This window comes from Oncorhynchus keta, chromosome 33 (assembly GCF_023373465.1).
Source record: "Oncorhynchus keta strain PuntledgeMale-10-30-2019 chromosome 33, Oket_V2, whole genome shotgun sequence".
NCBI lineage: Eukaryota > Metazoa > Chordata > Actinopteri > Salmoniformes > Salmonidae > Oncorhynchus > Oncorhynchus keta.
The window spans coordinates 13,331,775-13,355,310 of record NC_068453.1 but is presented as its reverse complement, the minus strand read 5'-3'; the positions used below and the strand labels follow the sequence as shown (position 1 = coordinate 13,355,310).

Below are 23,536 nucleotides of genomic sequence, written 5' to 3'. Positions count from 1 at the left end.
ATTTCAAACTGAGTGAGTGTGTGTGTGTGTGTGTGTGTGTGTGTGTGTGTGTGTGTGTGTGTGTGTGTGTGTGTGTGTGTGTGTGTGTGTGTGTGTGTGTGTGTGTGTGTGTGTGTGTGTGTGTGTGTGTGTGTGTGTGTGTGTCTGCGTATATGCATATGCAGTTTGTGTGTGCTTGTCCCAGATACCCACACCACTTTGTCTTGGTTACACGAGGACAGACCAGTCACTCTGGGTCCGACCGTACTGTGACCAAGGAAAGAAAAGGTAATCAGAAGGTCAAAGGTTAAACTGGGGTCAAACAGGCATAAAAACACAGGCCAACAATTACATTAGCAGTCGCAAACTGTTTTAACTCCTTGCCTACAACACATTGAATGGTGCAACCGAAAACACAAAACAAAAAGAACAAATAAGCAGAGGAAATCTTGCGAACTCAGCCACACACAAAACAACAACCAAATCAAAACAGAATGTTCCTGAACTGCGACAACCGCGGAGACAAATCCAATTATTTACGTCTCATGTTGCAAATTAGTTCTAATGGACGGAGTCGTGAAAATAAATAAGCACCCGCGATGAGAAACAAAAGAAATGCAATTTCTAATTAACATGAAAGAGAAACGGAGGGCCGTGTTAGTAAACCCGTCTTTCATCCCTCTTCTCATCCCTCACTCCCCTCGTCTTACACAACGTGTTTGTTGTGCCCAATGTCTTCTTCTTGGGGATGCCATTCTGTTTCTCATCCAAATTAAATGTCAACAGATTTAACATCAGGCTGGAGTTTTTTTTCTTAATTTTGTCGATGTTATTTGTTCATTAGGCTCCTCCGTCTCTCCCCTCCCCTCCCTGCCTCTCTCTCTCTCTATATATCTCTCTCTCTCTCTCTCTCTCTCTCTCTCTCTCTCTCTCTCTCTCTCTCTCTCTCTCTCTCTCTCTCTCTCTATCTCTCTCTCTCTTGTTCAAGCAGCCTTGCGGTGTCTTGGCTTTGATCACAAAGGCTGAGACAATAATTAACTTTGTGTAATTACAGCAGGCATCTTAATGAGAGCTTTCAGGGCTGTGTGTCTGCTCTATCTCCCATCCCTGCCCAGCCATTACTACATGAACCTCCTCCTATCTCCTCTGTCTGGGTGTTTGTCGGCGCTACAATGAGCTAAAGGGGGGGGGGGGAGCTATCGCTAGGGCCACACATACACTCAGATAAGGTTTACACACACAGGCAGGCAGGCATGCACACACACACACACAGATACACACACAGGTACAAACGCACAGATACACACACACAGCACTAGTGATTGGGCAGAAGAGACACACGCAAGCTCTTACACAAAGCTGTGCCAATGAGGAGATTTAGAGGGAAAACGATAATCACCTGACCTAGCCCTGACAGGGTGAAATGATAGGAGGCAGAGAGGAACACAAACTCACAGACGTAACAGAGAGACGGCTAGACAGACAGATACTGAGAAAGATCTGCACTGAATGAATGACCCACTCAGTTTAACACCAGATATTCTGGTAGGCAGGCAGGGTGAGTGGGATGGTATCCATTTACAGCTCTTAACCAAAGTGATGGAGAGTAGAACATACAGATATGTGGCAAGCTACAGGGCAGAATACCCACTACACTTTACTAATACAAAACCGCCCTGATACACTAACACAGAGGAGGCAGAATCGAGATGAATCCAGTATGTATCTCTATGGAATAGTCTGTGTGCTGAGGATGACATCAGTCTAGGTCAGACAGTTGGCAGGCCCTGACGTCCATCCAGCTGTTACCATTACTGTGGGAGAGGCCACATCTGCTGTGTGTGCCTGCATACGTACGTACGTGTTTGGTTGCATGTGTGACGAAGTACACTGTGCTTGTCTAACTGCATAGCTTCCTTCACTGTCCCTGTCCACTTTCTGGGCTCAAATGAGTGATCCACTGCTTCGCAAACACACGTGACCGCCAACCGGACAACTTCTTAGCCAGCTGCGCCTCCGAAAAGGTTCCAATTTGATAGCGCGAGAGGAGGTTAAAGTACAATCTACCTCTGTTACACGTGTCTCACTGACCACACACTGGTTGAATTCAATTACGTTGAACCAGTGTGGAATAGACATTGAACTGATGTCTGTGACCAGTGGGGTGTATCTAACCTGTATATCTGTGAGCTCCTTCATCAGTCTAGAGGCCAGCTGGGGGAAATCGTCCTGGCAGGGGATATGTAGGTTCTAGAGAGAGACACATACACACACAATTTAAAAAATACTATGTTCTGGAGTAGCTGTTCAGCGGTTTATGACAAAGTGTTAAACATGTGAAATTGCTTGATTGGAATCATTCCTTCCTCTATTTAGTCATCCATCCATTCAGTCATCCATCTATCCATTCAGTCATACATCCATCCAATCAGTCATCCATTCAGTCATCCATCCATTCAGTCATCCATCCATTCAGTCATCCATTCAGTCATCCATTCAGTCATCCATCCATTCAGTCATCCATCCATTCAGTCATCCATCCATTCAGTCATCCATTCAGTCATCCATTCAGTCATCCATCCATTCAGTCATCCATTCAGTCATCCATTCAGTCATTCATTCAGTCATCCATCCATTCAGTCATCCATATGTTGTAAGGATAGTGAGTAGTGGTTGTGTACCTCTCCCTGGTAGAGTATGCGTCCCACGGGACTGACCACACATGCAGTACCAGAGCCAAACATCTCCTTAACACGGCCCTCTTTCAGAGCACAGCGTAGGTCTGCCATGGTCAGGTACCGCTCACACACCTTAAACTCCCCCTAGAAGAGGAGAGTCGATGAGGAGAGAGGGAGGTGGATGAGGAGAGAGGGAAGTGGAGGAGGAAAATATACCTAATGAAACTCATACAAGGGCAGGCTTCTGGAAAGGCTTCCTGCATGCTGCACAATAGTTCTCTCTCTCCCTATATATCTCTCTCTATATACCAGGGCTCTCCAACCCTGTTCCTGGAGAGCTAACCTCCTGTAGGTTTTCACTCCAACCCCAGTTGTAACTAACCTGATTCAGTTTATCAACCAGTGATTAAAATAAGGTGCACTAGATTAAGGTTGGAGTCAAAACCTACAGGATGGTAGCTCTCCAAGACCGGGTTTGGAGAGCCCTTCTCTCTCTCTCTCTCTCTCACACACACACACACGCACGCACGCACACACGCACGCACACACACACACACACACACACACACACACACACACACACACACACACACACACACACACACACACACACACACACACACACACACACACACACACACACACACACACACACACACACACCTCAGTGTGGTATCTTTGTTGCCAGAGCTGCCTGTGCTTTAGCCAAGTCCCCCAAGATTCCTTGTCATGCTATGCATGTATCTGATCTGGCAACCAGGCTACTGGTTTAATGGCCAGTGATAACCCCTGGTATAGTGCCTGTGCCCTTGTAGCAGATGGAAGCAACCCTGCTAGTATGTCCAGAGTGCCATGTCCAGAGTGCCATGGCAAGTTCAACCCTCTATCTCTCTCTTGCCCCCTAGCTTGTGCCCTGTATTGTTGTTGAACTATCTTGTGTCTTACCCTTAGAGAACACATTGTACTTGCCCCCCTCTTACCCTCTCTATTTACAGTACCAGACAAAGGTTTGGACACACCTACTCATTCCAAGGTTTTTCTTTATTTTTACTATTTTCTACATTGTAGAATAATAGTGAATATATCAAAACTATGAAATAACACATATGGAATCATGTAGTGACCAAAAAAAGAGTTAAACAAATCAAAATATATTTTAGATTCTTCAAAGCAGCTACACTTTGCCTTGATGACAGTTTTGCACACGCTTGGCATTCTCTCAACCAGCTTCATGCGGTAGTCACCTGGAATGCATTTCAATTAACAGGCGCGTCTTGTTAAAAATGTGTGGAATTTCTTTCCTTCTTAATGCGTGTGAGCCAATCAGTTGTGTTGTGACAAGGTAGGGGTGGTATACAGAAGATAGCTCTCATTTTTTTGCTTTGTCATTATGGGATACTGTGTGTAGATTAATGAGGGGGAAAAACTATTTAACCCATTTTAGAATAAGGCTGTAACATAACAACATGTGGAAAAAGTCAAGGGGTCTGAATACATTCTGAATGTACTGTATATAATTCTCTCTCTCTCTCATACCCATTTCCTGGTGAGTTCCAGGATGCTCTGCCGCGTGATCCCAGGTAGGATTATTCCATCCAGAGGGGGCGTTGCCAGCTCCTCCTCTGAAGAGAAAAACGTTGGATGCACAAATGAATTAAACAGGTCATTTAGTGTCAATGGGAATATCCGATCTGAACCCAGTTTACAGAGATAAGAGAAGAGGTGAAGAACAGCAATGGCTATGTGAGACTGCAGCTGCTGTGATATACACTCTGCCCACTAGATGTCGCTGTTGTACAATCAGACACAAGTGTCTGTTTCCTGTTCAGTAATATTATGTCCATATCAACCGATCCAGAGGAGGACGGTCGTGTTCCCCTGCTCAGACGTTGCTGACGCATGCCAGATCTTACAATGCCTGGATAGGTATTTTAAGTATTAGCTAACCACGTCATATGTTCTAGCAATTATGTGGCATGCAACCATTGGTAGATGCATAGAATGTCTGAGCATAGGAACGCAACCTGTATTTTCTTTGGTCTTGTCCAACTGCAATAGCCCTAGTAAAGCAAAGTTATTATCTCTAATCTCATTGGCCATGACACTGAAAGTGATCATGATTACCTCCATTCTCATTATTCCAGAAGAGGAACATGTTCATGGTTCCGACCTCTGTGATTTGATGTTCGTCTCCGTACAGCCAGAGGACCTGCTGGCACCCATATTCCACTGCTTCATACTGGGCGTAGATAGATGCTCCGTAGTTCCTGTAAACAACTCCCCATGTTCATGTTCATTTTAATCCACAAACGAGAGTTGTCAGTTTACATTTAAATTCCATGTGTCGCAATCCGAATGATTTGACACTGTTCCGGTCGTTAGAGTAACCAAGCGTGGGCCCCTATTGTGTACTGTACATAAATGGTGTCACAATGAAATCCAAAGCTCTTTAGAGTTGAATCTGGAGTAAAGCTGTATTAGTAGTGTTGGCAGGGTGGGGATATCAGGGTCAGGACAAATTAGAAGAACACGTTGCAAAGCAAGCATTTTTACTGCATCTCAAAAGAATACTGTCATGTCTGACCTGCCTCTACTGAAAGGGTACAGTAACCAAATCCAATCCTTACTTGTGAAATGTAGGATATTGGAACATAGACTCTGTCTCCAGGCCCCCCTCTAACCCTCCCTTCTTACAGTCTCCCATCCCTCCTCTAAACCCCACATCTTACATTCTCCCATCCCTCCTCTAAACCCCCATCTTACATTCTCCCATCCTTCCTCTAAACCCCCCATCTTACAGTCTCCCATCCCTCCTCTAAACCCCCCATCTTACAGTCTCCCATCCCTCCTCTAAACCCCCCATCTTACAGTCTCCCATCCCTCCTCTAAACCCCCCATCTTACAGTCTCCCATCCCTCCTCTAAACACCCCATCTTACAGTCTCCCATCCCTCCTCTAAACACCCCATCTTACAGTCTCCAGTCCCTCCTCTAACCCTCCCATCTTACAGTCTCCCCTCCTCTAAACCCCCCATCTTACAGTCTCACATCCCTCCTCTAAACCCCCCATCTTACAGTCTCCAGTCCCTCGTCTAACACTCCCATCTTACAGTCTCCAGTCCCCCCTCTAACCCTCCAATCTTACAGTCTCCCATCCCTCCTCTAAACCCCCCATCTTACATTCTCCCATCCTTCCTCTAAACCCCCATCTTACAGTCTCCCATCCCTCCTCTAAACCCCCATCTTACATTCTCCCATCCTTCCTCTAAACCCCCCATCTTACAGTCTCCCATCCCTCCTCTAAATCCCCCATCTTACAGTCTCCCATCCCTCCTCTAAACCCCCCATCTTACAGTCTCCCATCCCTCCTCTAAACACCCCATCTTACAGTCTCCAGTCCCTCCTCTAACCCTCCCATCTTACAGTCTCCCATCCCTCCTCTAAACCCCCCATCTTACAGTCTCCAGTCTCTCCTCTAACCCTCCCATCTCACAGTCTCTCATCCCTCCCCTAACGCACCATCTTACAGTCCCCAGTCCCTCCTCTAACCCTCCCATCTTACAGTCTCCAGTCCCTCCTCTAACACTCCCATCTTACAGTCTCCAGTTCCTCCTCTAACCCTCCCATCTTACAGTCTCCCATCCCTCCTCTAACGCACCATCTTACAGTCTCCAGGCCCCCCTCTAACCCTCCCATCTTACAGTCTCCAGTCCCTCCTCTAACGCACAATCTTACAGTCTACAGTCCCTCCTCTAAACCTCCCATCTTACAGTTTCTAGTCCCTCCTCTAACCCTCCCACCTTACAGTCTACATTCCCTCCTCTAACCCTCTCATATTACAGTCTCCAGTCCCTCCTCTAACCCTCCCATCTTACAGTCTCCCATCCCTCCTCTAACGCACCATCTTACAGTCTCCAGGCCCTCCTCTAACCCTCCCATCTTACAGTCTCCAGTCCCTCCTCTAACGCACCATCTTACAGTCTCCAGTCCCTCCTCTAACCCTCCCATCTTACAGTCTCCAGTCCCTCCTCTAACCCTCCCACCTTACAGTCTCCAGTCCCTCCACTAACCCTCCCATCTTACAGTCTCCAGACCCTCCTCTAACCCTCCCATCTTACAGTCTCCAGTCCCTCCTCTAACCCTCCCACCTTACAGTCTCCAGTCCCTCCACTAACCCTCCCATCTTACAGTCTACAGTCCCTCCTCTAACCCTCCAATCTTACAGTCTCTGGTCCCTCCTCTAACTCTCCCATCTTACAGTCTCCAATCCCTCCTCTAACCCTCCCATCTTACAGTCTCCAGTCCCTCCTCTAATGCACCATCTTACAGTCTCCAGTCCCTCCTCTAACCCTCCCATCTTACAGTCTCCAGTCCCTCCTCTAACGCACCATCTTACAGTCTCCAGTCCCTCCTCTAACCCTCCAATCTTACAGTCTTCAGACACTCCTATAACCCTCCCATCTTACAGTCTCCAGTCACTCCTCTAACCCTCCCATCTTACAGTCTCCAGTCCCCCCCTAACCCTCCCATCTTACAGTCTACAGTCCCTCCTCTAACTCTCCCATCTTACAGTCTCCAATCCCTCCTCTAACCCTCCCATCTTACAGTCTCCAGTCCCTCCTCTAATGCACCATCTTACAGTCTCCAGTCCCTCCTCTAACCCTCCCATCTTACAGTCTCCAGTCCCTCCTCTAACACACCATCTTACAGTCTCCAGTCCCTCCTCTAACCCTCCAATCTTACAGTCTTCAGACACTCCTATAACCCTCCCATCTTACAGTCTCCAGTCACTCCTCTAACCCTCCCATCTTACAGTCTCCAGTCCCCCCCTAACCCTCCCATCTTACAGTCTACAGTCCCTCCTCTAACCCTCCCATCTTACAGTTTCCAGTCCCTCCTCTAACCCTCCCACCTTACAGTCTACAGTCCCTCCTCTAACCCCCCCATCTTACAGTCTCCAGTCCCTCCTCTAACCCTCCCATCTTACAGTCTCCAGTCCCTCCTCTAACGCACCATCTTACAGTCTCCAATCCCTCCTCTAACCCTCCCATCTTACAGTCTCCAGTCCCTCCTCTAACCCTCCCACCTTACAGTCTCCAGTCCCTCCACTAACCCTCCCATCTTACAGTCTCCAGTCCCTCCTCTAACCCTCCCATCTTATCGTCTCCAGTCCCTCCTCTAACCCTCCCATCTTACAGTCTACAGTCCCTCCTCTAACCCTCCAATCTTACAGTCTTCAGACACTCCTCTAACCCTCCCATCTTACAGTCTCCAGTCCCTCCTCTAACCCTCCCATCTTACAGTCTCCAGTCCCTCCTCTAACCCTCCCATCTTACAGTCTCCAGTCCCTCCTCTAACCCTCCCATCTTACAGTCTCCAGTCCCTCCTCTAACCCTCCCATCTTACAGTCTCCAGACCCTCCTCTAACCCTCCCATCTTACAGTCTCCAGTCCCTCCTCTAACCCTCCCACCTTACAGTCTCCAGTCCCTCCTCTAACGCACCATCTTACAGTCTCCAGTCCCTCTTCTAACACTCCCATCTTACAGTCTCCAGTCCCTCCTCTAACGCACCATCTTACAGAATCCAGTCCCTCCTCTAACCCTCCCATCTTACAGTCTACAGTCCCTCCTCTAACCCTACCATCTTACAGTCTCCAGTCCCTCCTCTAACCCTCCCATCTTACAGTCTCCAGTCCCTCAACTAACCCTCCCATCTTACAGTCTCCAGTCCCTCCTCTAAACCCTCCCATCTTACAGTCACCAGTCCCTCCTCTAACCCTCCCATCTTACAGTCTCCAGACCCTCCTCTAACCCTCCCATCTTACAGTCTCCAGTCCCTCCTCTAACCCTCCCACCTTACAGTCTCCAGTCCCTCCTCTAACGCACCATCTTACAGACTCCAGTCCCTCCTCTAACCCTCCCATCTTACAGTCTCCAGTCCCTCCTCTAACCCTCCCATCTTACAGTCTCCAGTTCCTCCTCTATCGCACCATCTTACAGTCTCCAGTCCCTCCTCTAACCCTCCCATCTTACCGTCTCCAGTCCCTCCTCTAACCCTCTTATCTTACAGTCTACAGTCCCTCCTCTAACCCTCCAATTTTACAGTCTTCAGACACTCCTCTAACCCTCCTATCTTACAGTCTCCAGTCCCTCCTCTAACGCACCATCTTACAGAATCCAGTCCCTCCTCTAACCCTCCCATCTTACAGTCTCCAGTCCCTCCTCTAACCCTCCCATCTTACAGTCTCCAGTTCCTCCTCTATCGCACCATCTTACCGTCTCCAGTCCCTCCTCTAACCCTCCTATCTTACAGTCTACAGTCCCTCCTCTAACCCTCCAATTTTACAGTCTTCAGACACTCCTCTAACCCTCCTATCTTACAGTCTCCAGTCGCTCCTCTTACCCTCCCATCTTACAGTCTCCAGTCCCTCCTCTCCAGGCTCTGATGTATTTGGAGTCGGCCCAGAGAGAGACAGGCTTAGCTCCTGTACTGAAATAGGAACCAACAGGACTCAGGATCACATAAAGCAGAGCACGGGACGGCTTCTTCACTCCTAGAGATGGCTAGGAAGGGACACAGGCCACACACACACACACACACACACACACACACACACACACACACACACACACACACACACACACACACACACACACACACACACACACACACACACACACACATACACACATGTCAATAGTTGACATACTCGAGCTATTCACAAACGAATGATTACTACTTCACCCACAAGTATTGGGGAAGGTAGCCCTGTCACAGCATACGAGAGTGAAAGAGACAGTCCCTCACAGAAGGAGACAGAAAGTGGTTGGTTGGTCATCTCCTCACCTCAGTACCCAGGAAAGTGGGTCGGATGTAGAGACTGGCAGAGTCTGACTTGGGTACCCACTCCAGATCCACCTGTACCAGCCTCCTGATACACTCTACCAACTCTGCCCTGTCAAAGGCCTGGAGGAGGGAGGGGGGAAAGGGAGAGAGGACAAATTAAAGGTTGAGCCGGGAAAGGAGAAATGGGACAAAAATATGAACAAACAGAACATTCAGTGACTGCAGCAGACACTATAGAAAGTAATTTAGCAGGCTCTTATCCAGAGTGACTTACAGTTAGTGCATTCATCTTAAGACAGTTAAGTGAGACAACCACATACCACAGTCGTAGTAAGTTTTTCTCAATTAAAAGGTTATCTGCAAAGTCAGTACTAGCAGGATCAGGATCAGAGACAAACATGTTGATGTCCTGGGGAACATTGTTCCAGTCTTGTACTGTACATGATATGCCACACTGTAGATATGAGACACTGTATCTATACTGAACACAAACATAAACGCAACATGCAAAAATGTCAAAGATCTTACTGAGTCACAGTTCATATAAGGAAATTAGTCAATTGGTCAATTGATAAAAAAAACTAATTGGGCCCTAATCTATGGGTTACACATGACTGGTAATACAGATATGGATTTGTTGATCACAGATACCTTTAAAAAAAAGTAGGGGCGTGGATTAGAAAACCAGTCAGTATCTGGTGTGACACATCTTCTTAACATAGAGTTGATCAGGCTGTTGATTGTGGCCTGTGGAATGTTGTGCCCTTCCTCTTCAATGGCTGTTTGAAGTTTCTGAATATTGGCGGAAACTGAAACACATTGTCGTACGTGTCAATCCAGAGCATCTCAAACATGCTCAATGGGTGACATGTCTGGTCAGTATGCAGGCCATGTAAGAACTGGGATATTTTCAACTTCCAGGAACAGATCCTTGCGACATGGAGCCGTGCATTATCATGTTGAAACATGAGGTGATGGCGGCAGATGAATGGCACAACAATGGGCCTCAGGATCTCGTTACGGTATCTCTGTGCATTCAAATGGCCATTGATAAAATGCAATTGTGTTTGTTGTCCGTAGCTTATGTCTACCCATACCATAACCCCACCGCCACCATGGGGCACTCTGTTCACAATGTTGACGTCAGCAAACCACTCGCCCACACGACGCCATACATGTGGTCTGCGGTTGTGAGGGCGGTTGGACATACTGCCAAATTCTCTAAAACAATGTTGGAGGCGGCTTATGGTAGAAATAAATTTACATGAAATGCTCTGGCAACAGGTCTGCTGGGCATTAGTGCAGTCAGCATGCCAATTGCACGCTCCCATAAAACTTGATACATACATTTTAGAGTGCCATTTTATTGTCCCCAGCACAAGGTTCACCTTCGTAATGATCATGTTGTTTAATCAGCTTCTTGATATGCTACACCTGTCAGATGGATAGAATACCTTGGCAAGGGAGAAATGCTCACTAACATGGATGTAATTTTGATAGAAATAAGCTTTTTGTTCAGAATAAATAGAGTATTATCTTCCAGGCTGTAGGCTTGTGCTGTATAGTACCATAGCCTGTACGTGTTCTTACCGGCAGGCAGGCCCTCTCTGCAGAATTGGCCATACGGTTCATGTTGAGCATGGGTCTGAAGAGACGCACTTTGTCATCAGCATCTCGGTATGCCTTCATACCCTCAAACAACTGACCGCAGAACAGAGGAGAGGAAAGAGACAGGGGTTAAGCCTGGCAGACAGGAGAGAACCACTGACCTCTAGTCATTCTCTGAACAAAGTGAATATACTAAAATGTAAATGTAAACCTAATGAATGAGGACCAGAATGGGAATTTGGCTTCCTGAACCTACAGTATGTGTGTGTGATAGTAAGTTCCAGTGCATATAGGGGAAGGTAGCCCTGTGTTGTGTTGGCCATTTATGTCCAATCCACTGTCCTTCAGCCTTCCTAGCTGTGCTCTTATTAGAGCTACAATTAGAAAGAAAGAAAGAAATATGGCATTTAGCAGAAGCTTTTATCCAAAGCGACTTACAGTCATGTGTGCATACATTCTACATATGGGTGGTCCCGGGAATCGAACCCACTACCCTGGCGTTACAAGCGCCATGCTCTACCAACTGAGCTACAGTATAGTGCATATTCATCTTAAGCTCTCAACACAAACTCTCAGCATCTCAGCAGCACAGTCTGTTTCCTGATTGAAGACAGTAAGTAAGACTGTAAGATGTGACGACCATGGGGAAAGTCCTATACCTGTAGTGTAGATGCTGATCTGTACATTTTTACCAGTGTTGGAATTGCTCATTGGGAGGCTGGTGAGAGCCTGTTTAACCCCTCCTGTGCCAAGTAAGTTATATTAGCTATAAATGCCTGTTTAAGCCTATTCCTTTTCATTTGGGTTGTTTGCAGACTTGTTGTTTGTTTTGACAGTCGTTTCGCAAATATTTTGTAAATATTTCTGCCATCCTTCATTTTGCACTTTTAACTTTGCGTCCTGCTGCTTTGTCATATCCTTGATTGAATGAATGTTATTAGATATATTTCAAATACATATAGTTTGCCTAAGTTATTTTAGTACAAAATAAATACATAAATAACTAAACAATCCACCGACATATTTCCACTGTTGTCTTCATCACTGTCAGGTGGGCAGCAAGAATGGACAGCGTGAGACACATTAACTTTCTAACAGGGCCTAACAAGGTGGTGTTTCCTACCTGCACAGCGTAGTGCATGGCTGAGCAGGCCGGGTGGAGAGACAGGTTACCAAAGGGCTTGATGTGAGGTTTCTGCCAGCCTCCATTGCTGGTCCACTCTATGGTCAACATGTGGTCAGAGAACACAGTTCCAAACACCAGATCGGTCAGGTCAGGTTTGGCCTTGTGGGTCTGGGACAGCTCAATGACCAGGTCAGCCGCCTGGTGGGAATATAGAGGGCATGGTTTAGATGTAAACTCATAATACACACTGCTTTGGGTGTAATATACTGTATGTAATTGTATGTCATCAGGTGCTGTAAGTGTTGTAGGTGTCCTGGAGGACAGGTGAAGGTTGCGGGCGGTGCAGTTGCCGTACCAGGCGGTGATGCAGCCCGACAGGACGCTCTCGATTGTACATCTGTAAAAGTTTGTGAGGGGCTTAGGGGCCTTCTTCACCACACTGTCTGTGTGGGTGGACCATTTTAGATTGTCAGTGATGTGTACGCCGAGGAGCTTTTCACCTTCTCCACTGCGGCTCCGTCGATAAGAATAGGGGCGTGCTCCCTCTGCGGTCTCCTGAAGTCCACGATCAGCTCCTTCGTTTTTGTTGACGTCGAGGGAGAGGTTATTTTCCTGGCACCACTCCGGCAGCGACCTCACCTCCTCCCTGTAGGATGTCTCGTCATCGTTGGCAATCAGGCCTACTACTGTCGTGTCTTCTGCAAACTTGATGATTGAGTTGGAGGCGTGCGTGGCCACGCAGTCATGGGTGAACAGGGAGAACGCATCCTTGTGAGGCCCCAGTGTTGAGGATCAGTGTAGTGGAGGTGTTGTTTCCTACCTTCACCACCTGGGGGCAGCCCATCCGGAAGTTCAGGACCCAGTTGCAAAGTTTGGGGTTGAGACCCAGGGCCCCAAGCTTAATGATGAGCTTGTAGGGTACTGTGGTGTTGAATGCTGAGCTATAATCAATGAACAGCATTCTTACATAGGTATTCCTCTTGTCCAGATGGGATAGGGCAGTGTACAGTGCAACGGCGATTGCATCGTCTGTGGATCTGTTGGGGCAGTATGCAAATTTATAGTGGGTCTAGGGTGTCAGGTAAGGTGGAAGTTATATGATCCTTAACTAAGCCTCTCAAAGCACTTCATGATGACAGAACTGATTGTTATGGGGTGATAGTCATTTAGTTCAGTTACCTTTGCTTTCTTGGGTACAGGAACAATGGTGGACATCTTGAAGCAAGTGGGGACAGCAGACTGAGATAGGGAGAGATTGAATATGTCCGTAAAACACGCGCATGCTCTGAGGACACGGCTAGGGATACCGTCTGGTCCGGCAGAATTGTCTTACTCACGTCGGCCATGGAGAACGAGAGCTCACAGTCCTTGGGAGCGGGCTACGTCGGTGGCACTGTGTTGTCCTCAAAGTAGACAAGAAGGTGTTTTGCGCGAATGCTGCCATCTATCCATAGTTTTTGGTTAGGGTAGGTTTTAATAGTCACAGTGGGAACAACATCTCCTATACACTTCCTGTTGAACTCAGTCACTGTGTCTGTGTATATGTCAATGTTATTCTCAGAGGCAACCCGGAACATATACCAGTTCACGTGATCAAAGCAATCTTGAAGCATGGATTCTGATTGGTCAGACCAGCTTTGAATAGACCTTAGCACGGGTACTTCCTGCTTGAGTTTCTGCCTATAGGAAGAGAGGAGCAGAATGGAGTCGTGATTAGATTTGCCGAAGGGAGGGCAGGAGAGGACCTTGTAGCCAATGGTCGAGAGTTTTGTAGCGTGAGTACTACAGGCAATGTGTTGATAGAACTTTGGTGGAGTTTTTCTCAAATGTTCTTTGTTAAAATCCCCAGCTGCAATAAATGTGGCCTCAGGATATGTGGTTTCCAGTTTGCCTTAAATCCAATGTAGTTCCTTGAGGGCCGCCGTGGTATCGGCTTGAGGGGGAATATACACCGCTGTGACCATAACCGAAGAGAATTCTCTCAGGAGTTAATATGGTCGATATTTATTGGTGAGGTATTCCAGGTCAGGTGAACAAAAGGACTTGAGTTCCTGTGCGTTATCACAATCACACCATGAGTAGTAAATCATGAAACATACACCACCGCCTTTCTTTTTCCCAGAGAGTTCTTTATTCCTGTCTGCGCAATGTACTGAGAACCCAGCTGGCTATATGGACGGGGACAGTATATTCGGAGAGAGTCAGGTCTGCCAAGTTTGTAGCGTCATACCCAAGAAGACTCAAGGCTGTAATCGCTGCCAAAAGTGCTTCAACAAAGTACTGAGTAAAGGGTCTGATTATTTACTGTATGTAAATGTGATATTTCAGTGTTGTATTTTTTTATACTTTTGCAAAAATGTCTAAAAACCTATTTTTGCTTTGTCATTATGGGGTATTGTGTGTGGATTGGTGAGGGGAAAAAATCTATTGAATACATTTTAGAATAGGGCTATAAAGTAACAAAATATGGAAAAAGTCAAGGGGTCTGAATACTTTCCAAATGCACTGTATCTCATCACGCTCTTCAGAGTTCTGCAACTCTCCCGCTGGCCAGTAGAGGACACTCCAGGCTTTTAACTTCTAGGAACATGAGCTACTCAATAAACGAACACAACCACAGAGGACACCTTACACAAACGCTCTTAGGGTAGGAGTTGCCTTTACCACAGTTCTCAGATCAAATAACTCTCCCCCAATCCTAACATTAACCATAAGGGTGGGGGTAAATATCAAATTTAGTCTAGATCAGTAGCTAAAGGCAAATGCTCTGCTGTGGTTGGCTGCTCTCAGTGCCTGTCTGGATGAGGTCTGTCTCAGATCTACCCTTCCTGGGCTACATTTACACAGTAAGCCCAATGCTGATCTTTTTTCTCACTAATTGGTCTTTTGACCAATCAGCTGTGAAAAGGGTATCACGTGAAAAGATCTGATGGGATTGGTCAAAAGACCAATTAGAGGAAAAAAGATCAGAATTGTCTGCACGTGTAAACGCAGACCTGTAGCAGCATTGTGTAATTTCAGATTACAGAGGGGTAGTGCTGGCCAACAGTCTGAGAGAGAACTATCAGAATACTCTCTCTCTTTTTCACAGTCACACATCACTGACTACAGCAATTGTTACCAATGTTTCGGTCTAATATCTCAATTTAATTATCCAGCCATGAATCTGACAGATTGATATTTTAAAACTTCAGTGTGAAATTTGATAAAATACAGTATAGTTTCCTGATGACTATATCTTCTCGTGAGTTCAGAATTCACACACGTCTTTTAAGAAGTGCGTTGCATGACAAATCACTTCTGACCTGCTGTGAAGAATCTGAGATAGGCGCATTTATGCTGATAACTCTGTTAACTAATGTCATAGCACACGTGAGCATGACTTAGCTGTGTAAGGTGAATGAGTTTCAAGTAATCCATGTTCAGCGTAACATCACATGCTCCGTTGGTCAGGGATTACCAAACTATAAATCCTCTACATCCAGCTCAGGTGGGTCACAAAACAGGAGTCAGATTCCTACTAGTGTGTACAGTAACAACACAGGGGTCTATAGCGTACACAAGCTAGGCTCAGGTACAGTACTACAGAGGTGCTCGTACAGTAGTTCAAGACTACAGACCTGATGCAATTATGAGTCTGTAGCATCTACAGTATATGAGGCCATTTTCTCAGACATTGATTTATTAATTATAGGCTTAACCCAGCCCTGAATGTAAAGTCTTAAAATGGTCTATAGCAGTGTCCAACTCTTTAAATGGTCCTGCACAGTCAATGACAATTCTCTCTCTCTTTCTCTTTCTCGCTCTCACCCCTTTTCTCTTCCCCTCTATTTCTCCTAATCGCCAAATCACCACCTGCGCCTGCCGCCTGCCTGGCTGTCTCCTCCCTATGCAACATTAGACAGCAGAGTAAATCAGACCTAAAGCAAACCACAGGTCACAGCTCACAGCCTGACTGACGTGTGGTGCTTAGGGTGATCTGGGAAAGTGGATTCTCAGCAGAGACGACACAGGACCTCCTGGATCGACCAGGGCCCTCATCCTCCTCTCTCTCTCTACCTCTCTGAGGGCCACAAAGGGCAACAACATTGAGTATGTGGTTAGCACAGGGGTCTGGGGAGCACAAGCCAAACGAGGGGCGAACCACCATGGATCTATAAAATGAACATCTCAGGATCTCAGGTGGATTTCTTTGACTCCATTTTGCTGAGGAGGAAGTATTTTTGTTTTTGTAGGGGGGATGTGTGTTTTTTTGGATCTAACGGACTGAGAGGCATTAGGAGAGCCATGTGGGTGGGGGGAGGTGTCCATGCTGTTGGTGTGATCTGGACCTTTTGATTGACAACCAGGGGAGGTTTTATGAATATCAGAATCATATCCAGGAAAATCAAGATGGTGCAGCTGGGCTCCTCACTGAAGGCAAGTGATTAATCTGATTCACCACACTGAAATGGGCAGTTGGAGGGGTAGGTGTCTCCAGTTTGCCATACACTGACAAACTTCAAATGTCTTGTGATTGCAGTTTACATGCAATATAAATGACTAATGTATGTGCAATATCTGAACTGTTCCACATTAAAATAGCATTGCTGTACAACATGCCTTTGCACACACTTGTAGTGAATGAGGCAGTGATCACAATATGTTACACAGAATAATGCTTGTTACCATATACATTATACCACCGGGTAAATGATTAGAATGTTACCTTGAAGCTGTGGACACTGTCTTCCATGCCGTTTCTGCTGGATACATCTTTACCGGAGCCCTGGGAGGACATTGTAAACAACTTTATATAGATGACAACTTTACATAGGTTGTAATCAACTACTTATAAGCCTAAGCTTATTAAAAAATTCACACTCGGGTAATGTATTCAGACAATGAGAGAATAACAGGGTAAGTTATTTAAAACATTATAATTGGTAACAGCATGGGATGGGGAGCAGGGAGAGATGGGGTTGTCGGAAAGAACAGTGAGGTTTTCTGACAATTGAATGAGGATAGGACTAGGTATTGTCTGTGAGGGCCTGTGTGAGGGTTGAATTCCCTGCTCTGCTCAGCACAGGAGATCATTTTACCTGCAGAAACACGATAGTCTGTCGCCAGGTGAACTGAAGGCTTAAATTTACATTAGACTACCATTACTCATATAATAGTAACAGGCATAATAATAATAATAATTGTGGTTGATTTCTATTCTATAATGTAAGCTATTTGAACATGTGATCATGCAGTAAATACTGTGAAATAACGTCACTGATTACCCCTCATAGTTATTATGAGCCATTGGTAGGCAGCCTATAAAAACAGGCTACTACTGTAGGCTACTGTAATAGACAGGCTGGTTATAAGAGCAACAGACGAATAACAGAACATTCCGTCGGCGTGATGCAGTTATATAAAATGTGTCGTCACATGCTACAGCTGCAATATAGATATGTTAAATCGTTTTTTAAATCGGTATATCAAAAAAATAGCAGCGCAGTTGAAACAAGTGTATGGAATTGCAATCCTATCTTTTGTCGGTCGTACGCGGTTTAGTGTTTACTCAACGTGACCTGCGTCAAGAATTCTTATCCCGTAATTTTCAGAAATAGGCAACGATAACGTATAGGTTAGCAGTGGCGAGGTCATCTAGCATGGCCGTTTTTCGGTTACTGGGAAGAGGACGTTTACCTTGAGAGATGGGGCGTTCGCTGCTGATGGGGGGACGGCTGTAGAACTCGCCATGATGAATCGTACACAACCGAAGACGCGCGCGCTCTCTCTGTCACATAAACCCTCACACACATGGGACAGTCACAATATAAAGCTTAACCAGACGGCTTTCTCAAGCAGGGTTGTCATAGGTTTTCCATAAGGTTATCTATAGAAGCTCATGTGGATATAGGCATATGTCCTTTTTTTTGTTACAGTAGCTTACTTCCAACTGGTCTCCCATGAGTCATAGACAAGCTGTTTTATTTGTATATTATGGACATATTCAATCTCTCCCTATTCCAGTCCCCACATGCTTCAAGATGTTCACCATTGTTGCTGTGCCCAAGCAAGCTATGGTAGCTGAACTAAATGACTATCTCCCCGTATGCCTTCACTTCTGTCATCATGAAGTGCTTTGAGAGACTAGTCAAGGATCATATCACCTCCACCCTACCTGATACCCTAGACCCACTCCAATTAGCTTAACGCCCCAATAAGTCCACAGACGATGCAATCGCCATCACACTGCACACTGCCCTATCCCATCTGGACAAGAGGAAAACCTATGTAAGAATGATGTTCAACACAATAGTACCCTCCAAACTCATCATTAAGCTTGAGACCCTGGGTCTCGACCCCGCCCTGTGCAACTGGGTCCTGGACTTTCTGATGGGCCGCCCCCAGGTGGTGAAGGTAGGTAACAACATCTCCACCCCGCTGATCCTCAATACTGGGGCCCCACAAGGGTATGTTCTCAGCCCTCTCCTGTACTCCATGTTCACCCATGACTGCGTGGCCATGCACGTCTTCAACTCAATCATCAAGTTTGCAGACGACACTACAATGGTAGGCTTGATTACCAACAATGATGAGATGAGCCTACAGGGAGGAGGTGAGGGCCCTCAGTGTGTGGTGTCAGGAAAATAACCTCTCACTCAACGTCAAAACAAAGGAAATGATCGTGGACTTCAGGAAACAGCAAGGGGAGCACCCCCCTATCCACATCGACGGGACAGTAGTGGAGAAGGTGGAAAGTTTTAAGTTCCTCGGCATACACATCACGGACAAACTGAAATGGTTCACCCACACAGAAAGCGTGGTGAAGAAGGCGCAACAGCGCCTCTTCAACCTCAGGAGGCTGAAGAAACTTGGCACCTAAAACCCTCACAAACTTTTACAAATGCACAATCGAGAGCATCCTGTCGGGCTGTATCAACACCTGGTACGGCAATTGCACCGCTCTCAACGGCAAGGCTCTCCAGAGGGTAGTGCGGCCTGCACAACGCATCACCGGGGGCAAACTACCTGCCCTCCAGGACACCTACAGCACCCGAAGTCACCGGAAAGACAAAAAGATCATCAAGGACAACAACCACCCGAGCCACTGCCTGTTCACCCTGCTATCATCCAGAAGGCGAGGTCAGTACAGGTGCATCAAAGCTGGAACCAAGACTGAAAAACAGGTTCTATCTTAAATCCATCAGATTGTTAAACTGTTATGCTGCCAGCATACAGACTCAAATCACTGGCCACTTAGATAAATTGATTTAATAAAGGTATCACTAGTCACTTTAAATAATGTCACTTTAATAATGTTTACATATCCTACATTACTCATCTCATACTGTATTTTATACCATCTATTGCATCTTGACTATGCCGCACGGCATAGTGCATAGATATATTTATATGTGTTCCTGTGCAACTGGGTCTTGGACTTCCTGCCAGGCCGACCCCAGGTGGTGAGGGGAGGCAACAACTTCTCCGCCACACTGATCCTCAACACGGGCCCCCCCCCCCAGGGGTGTGTGCTTAGCCCTCTTTTGTACTCCATGGGTCACCCACGACTGCGTGGCCACGCACGACTCCAACTCAAACATCAAGTTTGCTGATGACACAACAAAAAACGACAGAGCTGAGGGCATTGGCATCATGACATTTACCCAGTGCCAGGACATTTTAGCCAAAAACCTGTTTGCATCTCTCAGGAGGCTTAAACTTGGCCGACAGCCCATCAAAATCCACAAAGAAATGGTTAATTGACCACAAAATCAACATTTTGCAATTGCCATCTCAGTCTCTGGACTTGGACCCCATTGAAAACCTGTGGTTTAAATTGAATGGAGCGGTCCATAAGCGCAGACAAAGGATACTGGTGTTGTGTCTCTGGCTATGCCGGATTAAGTGATATGACATGCTATTCTATGAAATAATTTCTCCGTAATTAATATCACCTGATTGAGCTAATCATGTAAATGTAATTAACTAGAGAGTCGGGGCACCACAAAATAATATTTATAGAGCTGTTATCTTCCGAATAAACTCTTAAAGACCTAGTAATATTTTACATCAATAGCAGTCAATATTAAATCGTCACCTTAATTTAGTCTCATCTGAAAGTTGTACATTCTTGGTTATCTTCACGAACCCTGGCTAACAAGTTGAATCAGCAATACAAAATTGGGTTTAATTATTTATTTACTAAATACCTAACTAATCACACAGAATTACACATACACATAATTGATCATAACTTGATTACAAATGACGTCATAAAGGAAAACGTCCCTAGCGGGCGGAACAGATATGACAGCTGGTTACACAAAAGAAAAGGGCTGGGTTTGAGTGAAAGAGCGGGAAGACTGAGGAACAAAAGGAGGAAGCTGTGCTATCGTAAATACAGTATCTTATGCATTCTAAATTACCGCCCATTTGCGCTTCGGTAGGTTGGAAGATGGAAGGCTGTGTTGCCAAATCGAGTCCTTTGTCCTTTGAAGAATGTCTCTGGTGGTCAATTGGATACGTTGTTGTAACGTCGTTGTGTGGTAGACGGGATACTCTGTCTGTTCCTTCCTAACCTGCGTTTGCAGCTGCTGTTGCTAACTCAACGGCTAGGAGGTATAACTTATGTAGTGAATAAGAGTTCAATGTTCATACCATTCGCAACCAAAGCTCACGCTGATGTTGGCTTCATTCTGTAGTTATTATCTGAACCATTCTGACATCGGACCATCGTCCTCGCATCCTCAGAACAGGAGGTTACATTGTCGTCAAGGTTTTATATAGGAAGGGAGAGGAGGGTGTGTTTGAAATATGCGTGCAATGTAGCTCAGTATTTGTATTTTTTATTTTATACAATCTTTTTAGCTCATCTTTATCAAGGTTGTCAATAATTTTGGACATGACTATATGTGTACAGAGGTAGGTTGTATCATTGAACATAAATATAAACGCAACATGTAAAGTGTTGGTCCCCAGATATACAGTGCCTTGCGAAAGTATTTGGCCCCCTTGAACTTTGCGACCTTTTGCCACATTTCAGGCTTCAAACATAAAGATATAAAACTGTATTTTTTTGTGAAGAATCAACACAAGTGGGACACAATCATGAAGTGGAACGACATTTATTGGATATTTCAAACTTTTTTAACAAATCAAAAACTGAAAAATTGGGCGTGCAAAATTATTCAGCCCCTTTACTTTCAGTGCAGCAAACTCTCTCCAGAAGTTCAGTGAGGATCTCTGAATGATCCAATGTTGACCTAAATGACTAATGATGGTAAATACAATCCACCTGTGTGTAATCAAGTCTCCGTATAAATGCACCTGCACTGTGATAGTCTCAGAGGTCTGTTAAAAGTGCTGAGAGCATCATGAAGAACAAGGAACACACCAGGCAGGTCCGAGATACTGTTGTGAAGAAGTTTAAAGCCGGATAATCACAGACATTTTCCATACACACAAAAAACATATTTCTCCCAAATGTTGTGTACAAATTTGTTTACATTCCTGTTAGTGAGCATTTCTCCTATGCCAAAATAATCCATCCACCTGACAGATGTGGCATATCAAGAAGTTGATTAAAGAGCATGATCATTACACAGGTGCACCTTGTGCTGGGGACAATAAAAGGCCACTCTAAAAGGTGCAGTTCGGTCACACAAGTTTTGAGGGTGTGTGCAATTGGCATGCTGACTGCAGGAATGTCCACCAGAGCTGTTGCCAGAAAATGTCATGTTTGTTTCTCTACCATAAGCTGCTTCCAATTTGAATGCACAGAGATATCGTGACGAGATCCTGAGGCCCATTGTCGTGATATTCATCCACCGCATCACCTCATGTTTCAGCATGATAATGCACAGCCCCATGTCTCAAGAATCTGTGCACAATTCCTGGAAGCTGAAAATGTTCCAGTTCTTCCATGGTCTGCATGCTGACCAGACATGTCACCCATTGAGCAAGTTTGGGATGCTCTGTACGACAGCGTGTTCCAGGTCCCTTTCAATATACAGCAACTTCGCACAGCCATTGAAGAGGACTGGGACAACAGTCCACAGGCCACAATCAACAGCCTGATCAACTCAATGCGAAGGAGATGTGTAGCGCCATATGAGGCTAATCGTGGTCACACCAGATACTGACTGGTTTTCTGATCCACGCCCTTACCCTTTTCCTTAAATGTACCTGTGACCAACAGATGCATATCTGTGTTCCCAGTCATGTAAAACCCATAGATTAGGGACTCGTTTATTTATTTAAATCGACTGATTTTCATATATAAATGTAACTCATCAAAAGACACAGACAGGAAGAGAGAGAGAGAGAGAGAGAGAGAGACAGAGAGAGAGAGAGAGAGAGAGAGAGAGAGCATGAGGACATAACGTTCATTACAAAATATGTTGTGGAAAGTGTTACAGTGTTTCATTCTTCAGTGTACATGATATATTAAATACAGTGTATCTAACTATTATTATAGTACTTTAGTTGGTATGATACCATATTATGTGCCCTATGTGTGTTCTTGCCGGCAGGCAGGCTCTCTCTGCAGACTTGGACATACGGTTCATGTTAATAATCTCTGGTCTGAAGAGACACACTTTGTCAGAGAGAGTGAGAGTGGGAGAGAGAGATTTGAACTTGTATTGTACAAAAGACATTCCAACATGGACATTTGGTGTAGATTTTCACTATAAAGCCTATAAGCTCTCTCTGAGGAAATGATGTGACCTAACCTGTTCTTCACTCTTAGAACACATTTCTCCATGCAGAACCCTGGCAATGATCAATTGTATTATCTCACAGACATCTGAACCATGTTTGTATTGTTATAAACAGTAACAAAGTTGACCATTAGCTTACATTGAGGTGTACATGGTGTTTACATTGGGATCACAGCACGTCTCTTTATTAGCCAAAGATACAAAAGAACACAGGACAGGGCAGCAGTAGTGGAAAAAGTACCCAATTCTCATACTTGAGTCAAAGTAAAGATACCTTTAATAGAAAATTATTCAAGTAAAAGTGAATGTCACCCAGTAAAATACTACTTGGTTTTAAATATACTTAAGTATCAAAAGTAAATGTTGTTGCTAAAATATACGTTAAAAAAAAGTACTTTTTTATTTATTTACAGATAGCCATGGTCACACTCTAACACTCAGACATAATTTACAAACAAAGCATTTGTGTTTAGTGAGTTCACCAGATCAGTGGCAGTAGGGATGATCAGGGATGTTCTCTTGATAAGTGTGCGATTTGGATAATTCTCTGGATAATTCTCTGCTAAGCATTCAAAATGCAATGAGTATGAGTCAGG

At 45.3% G+C, this 23,536-nt stretch overlaps 1 protein-coding gene across 1 annotated transcript; it reads right to left on the bottom strand.

The window, feature by feature from the left end:
* Positions 1-43: 43 nt before the first annotated feature.
* On the bottom strand, positions 44-18,038 carry LOC118366254 (branched-chain-amino-acid aminotransferase, cytosolic-like). The gene is made up of 11 exons (XM_052492009.1): positions 17,917-18,038; positions 16,946-17,005; positions 12,235-12,435; positions 11,094-11,204; positions 9,504-9,623; positions 9,060-9,220; positions 4,782-4,924; positions 4,194-4,279; positions 2,661-2,801; positions 2,155-2,229; positions 44-246 (listed from the first exon to the last, which is right to left on the bottom strand). Exons 1-11 carry the CDS (start codon positions 17,968-17,970, stop codon positions 208-210), a joined length of 1,191 nt encoding a protein of 396 aa, XP_052347969.1. The 5' UTR covers positions 17,971-18,038; the 3' UTR covers positions 44-207.
* Positions 18,039-23,536: the final 5,498 nt, after the last annotated feature.

Excerpts from the sequence above, each read along its gene's own strand:
- LOC118366254 (XM_052492009.1), bottom strand. The coding sequence starts at position 17,970 with ATGGCGAGTTCTACAGCCGTCCCCCCATCAGCAGCGAACGCCCCATCT. Across the intron at positions 9,221-9,503 it reads CCACTTTCCTGGGTACTGAG|CCATCTCTAGGAGTGAAGAA; the intron begins GTGAGGAGATGA and ends GTCCCTTCCTAG. Across the intron at positions 2,230-2,660 it reads GCATACTCTACCAGGGAGAG|AACCTACATATCCCCTGCCA; the intron begins GTACACAACCAC and ends GTCTCTCTCTAG.